The sequence below is a fragment of the Maylandia zebra genome, linkage group LG5 (genome assembly GCF_041146795.1).
Source record: "Maylandia zebra isolate NMK-2024a linkage group LG5, Mzebra_GT3a, whole genome shotgun sequence".
Classification (NCBI taxonomy): domain Eukaryota; kingdom Metazoa; phylum Chordata; class Actinopteri; order Cichliformes; family Cichlidae; genus Maylandia; species Maylandia zebra.
In genome coordinates this window covers 20,930,513-20,941,350 of record NC_135171.1, presented here as the reverse complement: position 1 = coordinate 20,941,350, position 10,838 = coordinate 20,930,513, and the positions used below count along the sequence as shown (strand labels likewise).

The 10,838-nt window shown below is 42.8% G+C and overlaps 1 protein-coding gene across 1 annotated transcript; it reads right to left on the bottom strand.

Annotated features, from left to right (window-relative positions):
• Window positions 1-3,377: 3,377 nt before the first annotated feature.
• arf3b (ADP-ribosylation factor 3b) lies at window positions 3,378-10,326 on the bottom strand. Its single transcript, XM_014408949.3, has 5 exons — window positions 10,218-10,326; window positions 8,434-8,677; window positions 8,239-8,349; window positions 8,014-8,138; window positions 3,378-5,525 (listed from the first exon to the last, which is right to left on the bottom strand). The coding sequence occupies exons 2-5, from the start codon at window positions 8,579-8,581 to the stop codon at window positions 5,364-5,366; spliced, it is 546 nt and encodes a 181-aa protein (XP_014264435.1). The 5' UTR covers window positions 8,582-8,677; window positions 10,218-10,326; the 3' UTR covers window positions 3,378-5,363.
• Window positions 10,327-10,838: the final 512 nt, after the last annotated feature.

The window sequence follows — 10,838 nt, the reverse complement described above, 5'->3', positions numbered from 1 at the left end:
TTTTTGTGGGCGGGAGCAAAACGTGTGTGTGTGTGTGTGTGTGTGTGTGTGTCTGCTGTTATCATAATTTGTAAAGTGATTAAATGTAGCTAGACTTTGAGTGGGTAAAGTCCCCAACATTATTCAGGCAAACAAGTTTGTGTTGTTTTTATCATTCGTTAAATCACGTAAAATTCAGCCCTTATTTATCCGTCTTGTTTTCCTGCGCGTGTAAATAGCTTTATTATTACAGTCAGTGCATGCAAGTCACTCCCTCCCATTATATTCCTTTGCTACAGAAAACAACAAATGCTTAGATTGACGTCTTCAGTTTGTTCTCTGCTTCTTTGCATGTTCCACATATGATCTGATGGCATGTTTCTTCCATCTGTTTTCTTGATAACAGGACTTTGACCTCCTCAAAGTCTGAAAATGTACGATTGCTTCTTTTTTTTTTTTTTTTTTTATTGCTGCATCATATCATTGCTCCTGCGTGATTTTACAGTTGTACTTGGGACTCCTTGCAAAGTTTGTTAAATGCTTGTATAACAAAGGCAGTTCTTGAATAGTTTCAGTACAGGGGAGTAAGTCAAGCTGCACGTTTAAACCAAACTAATGTGAGGTATTGTAACAAAAAGCAAAAACATATCTGTTGTCATCTTGTTTATCTTCACGCAAACACCGTGTACCAGTTACAGTGGATGAGCGAGCTGAACAGCTCTGTGGAAACTGGCTCTGCCTGAACCTCCAGTTCATGTCATGCACACACTGCCATGCAAAATAACTTCAGTGGAAAACAAAGACTGACACACTGATTGATGCAAGTTTGTTTTTTCTTCACATGTATAACCTCTCTTTCTCCCCCCTGCCTAAAGGTAAGAAGGAAACTCAAAAACAAATGGTTAATGTTTTACCAATGACAGGAATCATTATCAAAAGCATTTCCTTCCTTTTTCTCCTCACAGAAGCTGCCTGCTTAGGAACAGAAGTTCAGAGAAACATTAAAAGACTTGAACATCTTTAATGGAACCTGATGCTCAAATTAACACTCTACTCTCAGGCTGTTTTACCAAAGAAAAATCTCACAGAAAACTACTGAAGTGTAACTGAAGTATGTTGGTGCTTCAGGGCAAAGCTGAGAGTAATGAAAGTAAATGGACTCATTTTGCACCTGATGCAAACCTTGAAAAAGTGCATTAAACTGTTTTGTACACACCACTAAAATGTTCAGCTCCTAAATATGCACTTTTTCCATATGTCAATATTTGTCATTGGGCATATGCATAGTTAAAAGTTCAGAAAGGTAAGTGGGTGCAAGGAACCCAAGAGCCACGTCTCAAACTCTACAAGACTCAGCTAGCATGTTAGATATGAAACTACAGTTAGACACGGGCTGAGAGGTTGTTTGGAAAGGTTGCTAGGATAAAGAACATGGCAGCAGGGCTCGGGTTAGCATCAAGTTGCATCTAAATAAACCACAAGACCTCTCAAACATCCCTTTGGAGTGAAGATGTTTGGGCATAATACACAGTGCTCTGTTTGGCAAAAACCACAGGATCAGCACAAGCACCTCATACCAAGAGTCAAGCACAGTGGTGGAGGGGTGATGATTTGGGCTTGTTTTGCAGCCACAGGACTTGGACACTTTGCAGTCATTGAGTCCACCATGAACTCCCATGTGTACCAAAGTATTTTAGAGGCCAGTGAGACTGTCTAACATGTAAATCACACAATAGGACAATGATTGCAAGGACAGCAATAAATCTACAACAGAATGCCTGAAAATAAGGGAGCTGTGTGTTCTGGAGGAAGGCTCAGGATTTAAGTAGTCATCATCATGGGCTCATCCGATTAGAATGAAAATAAGCAGTCATCAATCATTCACAGGGTTCTCCTTTTATTCTCAAATCAGTAAAGGAAAGACACATGGACTGCCATCTCTGAAAGGAAATAAAATATGATTTAAGTAACTCAAAATAATACATAAACTCAGGAGACTCAAACAGAAACTCACCTCAGCTGCTGCCCCATGTGGGAGTGAAGAAAGAGTGAGCTGTAGGTGACTGCAGTCCTTATATAACGAGTGACAGGTGAGTGCAATTAAGGGCAAGCACCACACCCAATCAAAGGTGAGGAAAAGAAACAAGGTGCATCTGGTCAAGTGAATGTGCTGAAAGGTGAGCCTTTACAACACTGTGCATAAATGAATGCCTGCAAACCTCAATGGACTGAAAATTTAAATTAAAAAAAAAGAAGAAGAGTGGGCTGAAATTGCTCTACGACAAAACGAGACCCTGATTACAGAAAACAGTTACGTTGACTTATGGCTGCTGAAGGTGGCTCTACAAACGGTGGACTTCCTTTTTCACATGACAGTATATTTCCCCTTTCACCGCAGATTTAGGAATTATTCCATATGTTTTGTGATGTATGAGTTATGCATATATATCTATTTCTGAGGAGTCCAGCTGCAGCACACTTAAGCGTTAATCTAAGTAGCTCTTGCTGGCTCAAGCATGTGTTTAAAGAGTAGCAATAGTCTGATTTAGAGGAAATGGACGCACTTATGACCATCTCTATTTCTTTTGGATAAGATTGAACCGATCTTGCCTGAGATGAACAATTAAAATCATGTCAGCTACTGCATGTTGTTCAGCAGGGGTGTCTCAGAGGACAAATAAACCTTTCAATTTTTAATGGATTTGATTAATGCTTTGGGACCTCTTTGACCGAACAGATATCATTGTGGAACAGTGTCCTCTCCTGGTTGGAGCCTGTCACAGCAAGACATTTGTCACGTAGACATAGAGGCAGGTGTAACAGTGAAGTGTAATGAAGTGGAGGAGTTGAAATACCGTGGTCAACAATCCAAGATAATGGACAGTGCACAAGACAGGTGAGTGCAGAATGAGAAGAGAGTGCAGGCAGGGTGGAGTAGGGTGGAGACGACTGTCAGGGGTGATTTGTGACAGAGGAATAGCAGCAAGAGAGGAAGTAGTTTACAAGGTGGTAGTGAGACCTGCTGCCATGTACGGTTTACAGACGGTGATACTGAGAAAAGGACTGAAAGCTGAGTTGAAGATGATAAGATTTTTACTAGGAGTGACCATAATGGACAGGATTGGAACATCAGAGGGACAGGTCAGGTTGAGCAGCTTGGAAACAAAGTCAGAGACGGGGATTGTGAATGTACTGGACAAAGCATGTTGACTATGAAGCTGCCAGAGAAAAAAAAACAAAGACAGCTAAGATTCATGGATGTGCAGAAGAGTTGGTGTGACAAAGGAAAATGCCAGGGTGAAATGGTGCTGTGTAAGCAGCCAAAACAAGAAGAAGAAGCTGTACGTATGTGGCAATGAAGCCTATTAGTTCCCGCTCCCAGCTGATGAGACAGATCATTCAGAAAATGGGTTTATTCGTAATACAGCAGGATTTTGGTTTCTTACATCACATACAGATGTCTCCATGCATTCAGCATTGAAACATGGTCTTCAACATTTTTTTTTAAATCTACTTGTGTAACTATAACGGTACAGAATGAATCATCAGAATCTTTTATTTCTCTGCACTGATTGTTTCACAGACACAGTCTACATCAAAGTTCATTTAAACCCCAAAGAGAACTGAAGAAATCTACCACCAAATATGAATCAAGTATACGGGCAAAAATCAAAAGAACACATTATACGACGAAATCTTTGCCTTACCATAGTGAGCTGTGGTGCGAAACCTGCCGTTAGAGGGCAATAAGGAATAAATCATTCTTTACTGGTAAGTATGAAACCAAACTCTGTGAGAGGAAATCAATCGGAATATAAGGCCACAAAAACCAAAGGATCTAACTCATGGTTACAACAGATGCTGGATATGTGCTGATAAGTTGGTAGGGCGGATGCACAGCGTGTTGCACTGTGACTGGTATATGAGTGGCAGCAGTACCCATGTGTGGCACAAAGGAATCGTTTCATTGACAGGAGTCTGCGGATTCTGCTGGTATCAGTGGCGACGCCGCAATCCCGTCTGCTGTTCGGAAAGTTGGTGGTTTGTGAATTTCTGCAAACTACAACATCGACATACCAATCCGGTTACCCTGCTTCGTTTTGCATGACTTATGCAGATACATCACTGAAATGATGGCATGTCAGATAAACATCATTACAGCCACTTATAGATTCATCAACAATATTCACATTCAGTAATACGGAGTTATCAGTTACAGCATCGTCCCCCTCCCCATCCCCACCCCCCCCGGTATGCAAATTTTTTAAAAATTAAAAAAAAAAAAATCCACACAAGCAAGAGCAACCTGACGCAGTTCGAGTACTCGTATAGACAAGCAGCACAGGCCATCTGTGCTGAGTTAATGTGCTATATGCTGTTTTCACATCTAAAAAGACCATAAAGCTGACTAGTCGCTTTTTTTGTTGGCTTTTTTTTGTTGTTGTTGTTCTGAGCAAATGTTGCCACCAACTGCACTAAAAGTGGTGATTTCGGATAGTTTTGCGCATCCTACTGTAAACGGCGCGAGAACACGATGAGGGGGGAAAACATACAAATAACATCTATGCGGTTCTCTGGATGGAGAAGTACCCAACAGTGGTGGCAGGATGCATGCAGGTGAGGCAACTGAGAAAGAGTGTTGTGCGTTTTAAAATATTTAAAAAGGGCGGCTTCGACGCTTCGGGTTGCCACACGGGGAGTAGAAACATGGCACAGATATCAAAAGACGTCAGAGAGCTGCTTGGGATAATACTGTCTAGGCTGCGGAGTTCAAGTACACGCTCGCAAGTCAAAAGGAAAAGCAAAGCAATCATATTAATCATTGTGACATGAATCTGCCAGATGTGACTGTTCTCAAACATGGCTCTGGAACTCTGTAGGAAAAGACATAAAAAACAACAAAAACAAGAAAAAAAAAACAGGACGTGGAACAGTTCCTTTCATGGACCACTGACAACGGGAAAACATACATCAACAAAGACAGATTGGACTCATTGCTGGAGTCCCATGTGACTCGACACAGCACCTAGAGACTAACATACAGTACATTATATACCTAAAGACGATTGGTGGACGAGAGGTGGACGGAGGAAAAGCAAGTGCCTGCTGTGATTGCTTATTGTTAGTGTGCATATGTGTGTGTCTCTGTGTGTGTCTGTGAGTGACTGGTTAGATACGAACATGAGAATGTGTTTTTTTTATAACCACAGAAAACCAGAAGGACCAGACCAAAAATCTAAATCTGACACCCCGCCGCCCCCACCCAAGACCCAGAATCTTTTATCAATCAAAAACCTCGGTGCTCAACCCGCACCCTCATCCCTAAAAAGAAATAAAAAGTTGGTATGGGTGTGGTCGCTGGATGCTTTCTTCCAGTTTTCTTCTTACTTCTTGTTCTTGAGTTGATTGGCCAGCCAATCGAGGCCCTCGTAGAGGCCATCGCCGCTGGTGGCGCAGGTGGCCTGGATGTACCAGTTGCGATGACGCAGAGAGTGCAAGCCCAACTTGTCTGTGATCTCTGCGGCGTTCATGGCATTTGGTAAGTCCTGTCAAAGAGCAGACGGGTCAGTGAGGAGAGAAAATTGCGCTTTCCATCTCTGCGTGGATGAATTTTCTGCATGTTTTATTTTGACTGGAGTATTATTATTACTACTTTGCAATACTCCAGTGTTTTCACAGGAGCTTTAGAGAGTAGTATGAGGGGTACCGTATTTTCACGACCATAAGGCGCACTGTGCTAAAAGGCGCAGTCTCAGTTATGTGTGCCCTTACTGTATTTAACACACACATAAGGCGCACTGGACCATAGGGCGCATACAAGTACCGTATGCGTATTTAAAAATAAAGCGGGAGCAAACCTGAATTCGGTACCTTACTCACATTTCTATTGCCGGTAATCGTCATCATCAACAACACACAAGCATACAAGTGTGCGTATTTAAAAATAAAGCAGGAGCAAAACAAAGTTTGGTACTCACATTTTTATCATCAATCAAACCCATCGAAGTCCTCATCCTCTGTGTCTGAATTGAACAGCTGCGCTAAATCTCCATCAAACATGCCAGGTTCACTGTCTTCACCGTCAGAGTCACTTTCCGTGCCGTGCGGCTCCTCGGAAACGATGCCGGCTTTTGCGAAAGCTCGAACAACAGTGCCAGCAGACATGTTAGCCCAAGCATCTACAATCCATTGGCAAATTGTGGCGTAACTCGCCCGGCGCTGCCTTCCACTCTTAGTGAAACTGTGGTCTCCACCGGTCATCCATCGCTCCCAGGCCGCTCGCAGCCTTACTTTGAACGGGCGGTTCACACCGATGTCCAGCGGTTGGAGTTCCTTTGTCAGGCCTCCCGGAATGACAGCAAGTTCACAGTTCATTTGCTTCACTAGTTTTTTCACATCGGCTGTGAGATGGGCACGCATAGAGTCACAGATTAAGAGCGATGGTGATGCGTGGAAAAAACCACCTGGTCTCCTTTCATACACCTCCCTCAGCCACTCTTTCATCATTTCCTCATCCATCCAGCCCTTTTCATTTGCCTTAATGATGATTTCTGCTGGAAACTTCTCTTTAGGCAAAGTCTTTCGCTTAAAAATCACCATAGGTGGCAGTTTCTGTCCATTAGCATGGCAGCCAAGCACAACAGTAAAAGAAGACTTTTCATACCCCGTTGTGCGTATCGCTACCGTGCTGGTCCCCTTCTTCTCCACAGTGTGACTCACCGGGATGTCAAAAGTGAGCGGGACCTCGTCCATGTTTGTGATGTGGCTGGGCTGGATGTTTTTGTCGCCGATGTGTTTGCTGCAGTAGGAGCGGAAGATGGCCAGCTTTTCCTTATAATCCGCTGGAAGTTGCTGCGCTACCGTAGTCCTGGTCCGGATGGAAAAATGGCACCGTTTCATAAAACGAAAGCACCAAGACGGACCTCCTTGGAAATGTTCAATGTTCATCTCTTCAGCTAGTGAAACTGCTTTTAGCCGAAACGCTTCTCCCGCTCGCTCTTTGCTCGATGATCCACCGCTCGAGTCTTTCCTCCAACTCGAGCCACCTCGCCTTATGTCCGCGGAAACTCAGCTGCGTTTTCTTGACCTGCCGGAGCTTGTTTTCCAGCTTCCTCCATTTGCGAACCATCGATTCGTTAATCTTAAATTCTCTCGCCGCTGCTCGATTTCCATGTTCCTCCGCGTAGCTGATGGCCTTCAGTTTAAACTGTGCTTCGTAAGCGTGTCTCTTTGCCATTTTCAGGGTTGTTAAAACAACGATGTCCTGCATAATGCACATACCTGTTCTTTTATACAGGTATGTGCGATTGTCCCGGTATATACGATCAACGCCCACACTTCACCCTTTAACGTTCTCATGGTGTTCTCTACTACGTCCTCCTTACAACACATAGGGCGCACCGCGCTATAGGGCGCGCCGCACTTTTTGAAGAAAATCTAAGACTTTTAAGTGCGCCTTATGGTCGTGAAAATACGGTAGTTATTCTCTAAGTCTTCTTCTTTCATAGGAGTATTAGAGAGTAACTTTTCTGTAGTAGAGTCTAAGAGTAGTCCTGTGAAAACACAGGAATATTAGAGCTCTTTAACAAAGCATAACAATAGTATTATAACATATAATAATAGTATTATTACAGAGTAACTAATCTCTAAACTGCTCTATAATATTCCTGCTTCATTAGAGAGTAGTCTTAAGACATTAGAGCTTAGAAAGTAACTGCTCCCTAATACTCCTGTGAAAACCTTTCTCGATGTGGAATATCACATGATGTTAATTATAAGTCTGCACCTAAATATCACTGACCTCACTAATGTGACTAGTAACATCTGTGATTACCCATTAGTTCATGTCACAATGACTGTTTTACTACCTTTTTACTACCCTGGTAATGATTACAACTCACACTATAATTTAATGCCACCTAATTTCCAGAACTGCTTTAAAATTACACAGATAAGGAAGCTGGTATTTGGGGGCTCACCCTCTGCTATGAGCCTGCTATGTGTATGAATATACGTAACACTAGAGTCTCTTGCCTGTTTATTAGCAAACACGAGGAGCACGGCATCCCTCAGCTCGTCCTCAGCCAGCATCCTCATCAGCTCCTCTCGCGCTTCGTTCACACGCTCTCTGTCATTACTGTCCACCACAAAGATTAGACCTGCAGCGGCAAGAGTAAGAAACAAAATAAACCATTTGCATTAGAAGAAGAGAAATGCAAGCATTTATGTTGCTGTGACCCTCTGATTAGCTCCGCTCACCCTGCGTGTTTTGAAAGTAGTGTCTCCAGAGAGGACGGATCTTGTCCTGCCCACCCACGTCCCACACAGTGAAGCTGATGTTCTTGTATTCCACTGTCTCCACGTTGAACCCTGAAATAAGAGGTCACACAGTGCGTGAAGCAAAACATCATATCCACTGTTGGCTGATGCGAGTAGAAAGCTGCTTTCACATACCGATTGTTGGGATTGTGGTGACTATTTCCCCCAGTTTGAGCTTATAGAGGATCGTTGTTTTTCCAGCAGCATCAAGCCCCACCATCAAGATCCTCATCTCTTTCTTCCCTATGAGGCTCTTCAGCAAATTCCCAAAAATGTTCCCCATGATTCAGACGATGTTCCTAAACGTCAGTTTAAGTGCTTGAGGCCTTTCTGCAAAGTGTCAGTTGTCCAGCGGGGATTGATTTTTTTTTTAGGAGGGCTGAAAAGAAACAGACATTGAGAAGCAATCATGCTGGTCTTAATTATTAACATGCTGGAATGAGACAGAATGATTAACGAGCCAAACTGTCAAGTCTGTTAAATTACAATCCAGTAAATACTCTGGCTCACTCCTCCTCTCACCTCTCAAACACTAAAATGACAAAATCAAGCCAGAGAAATCTCACTTCTACATGCACGCAGCAAGACAGGTGCAAAGCTGTGTTACTCGCCCACAGTCATTATCACAGAGCGGGTGATGGAGATGCCATGACTCCAGGCTTCAGCACAATCTGTTCAGACCCTTTCTGATGCTTTTTTCTCCTTCAAATGTTAGCCTGTAATGGTGCCAAGCCCTTAAAGCACATGAAAAATGTCCTATATTACAGAGCGTGGCTTGAACACATCTATAACAAAGCCATCTGGTCATAACCAGGGACAAATGACTAAAATTCTCCCTTTAGATTACTTTTACACCGAGTCATATCAGACACAAATAATGATTTTTAAAAAAGTGCCCTAGGTGGGTGTAAAATCTATACAGCACGAAGGGGAAAGGAGGGATAACCTCAGGGAAAGCAGCAAGAGGAAGGATATTTCTTTCAGGGTGGACACAGCAAGTAGAAATAGTCAAATGACAACTCAAGGGACAAAAATAACTAAAAATACTCAACACAGGTGGGATTTCTTTTCTAAGGCTGCAAAATATGCTCTGCACACTCCACCACCTAAGTATTCAAGTAAGGTCACACAAGCCAAAGACGAACAAATCAAATGAAACTATAAAAGGTACTCAAACACTGTTGATTGTATGTTTATTTTTAATGTGGACAAGAGCTGCCCAATGCCTAGTTTTTAATATGTTGTAAGTGCAGTAATTAAACAGTCCTATGCTGACAGCTATTCAGAAAGCGAGTAAACAGGCTCAGTAAGGTGAAATTTAAGACTAGAAAATAAAAGTAAACGAGGACTTCCCGCAGCCCTGTCCATGGTGCTGAACACGATCGGCACCCTGCTGCTGTTTCTGACACCAGCTCCTGTCCTCATCCAGCTACCGCAGGTTCAAACACGGCATATTTCATTAAATGGTGATCTTAGGTGGGCGAAGGGCCGCGATGTGCCGGTCTGATAGAATTCATTCAGCTGCCAGTGACTCAGGTTAGCCCGGAATGCTACGTTAGGTAACCCTTACACGGGGCTCCTGTAAAATCTCTCGTCGTTACCCAAGCTTAGTTGCACAAAGTCGCGCCTTCCCCCCCGAATTATCGCTTCTATAATAACTCTATTTATCAGTCTAGTTTGCTTCAATCGCGGAATCGATTAGACGTGACCGTAGCTAGCGTGTTGATCCGCCCCATTCATCCATCCGTCCGCTCATCACCTCAGCGGGCATCCGGCTGCTAGCGAGCCGTCACTCGTTGTTACCCGGAGCTTAATACATCCCCCACCGGACAGACATCTGCTCCACTACAGTTTCATCACCTGCCGGGAACTACATGGATTTTTGTCGTGCTGATGGTGGAGCCAGTATCCTCACTTACCTTAGCCGAGCAGTCCTCTACTATCAACGTCTCACGACACTTTCCGAGAGAAGCGACTCAGCAGCAAGCGGGATCTCGCGAGAGCAGGTGTCACTTCAACAGTACAATACGACCAAAAGGTTGTAAAAACTCTTCTCTGTTTTTCTTTTCTTTTAAAAACAAAACCAGGTTGTCTGTAAGATTATTATAGTTAACTAAAACGTCACGTAAAAGAGCGAACCGTGAATTTTAGTTAGTATTTTGGTTAACTGAAATAAAAATAGAAACTAGACTGAAACACAAAAACCGGGAACTCTGTGAAAGGATGCTGAGCAAGCTACTCAACACTAATAAACATTTAAAAATGTATAGGGAAGCTGTCCTTTATTTTACTCATTAGCAAATGGGTTGTCTGAACCTTAATCATGAGGCTTTGAGATGCCTATGACTGAGATTCAACTCGATTCAGTAAATTCTTTAATGGGTTATCTATTCTAAACTAACTATCTGTTCAGCCTTTAATAATTAAAAAGGTTAAAACTAACACCAAAACTAATACAAACAGCTAAATGAGGAAGAGGTAAAGGAAGTAAAGAGGATTTTTTTTAAAAAGGAAGTGAGGAGTGAAAACAGATAGATACA

What these genes read in the sequence shown, in the direction of transcription:
- arf3b (XM_014408949.3), bottom strand. Translation starts at nt 8,581, where the DNA reads ATGGGGAACATTTTTGGGAATTTGCTGAAGAGCCTCATAGGGAAGAAA. An exon ending in CACCACAATCCCAACAATCG is followed by an intron (nt 8,350 to 8,433) that starts GTATGTGAAAGC and finishes CTCTTATTTCAG; the next exon opens with GGTTCAACGTGGAGACAGTG. An exon ending in CTACTTTCAAAACACGCAGG is followed by an intron (nt 8,139 to 8,238) that starts GTGAGCGGAGCT and finishes TTGCCGCTGCAG; the next exon opens with GTCTAATCTTTGTGGTGGAC.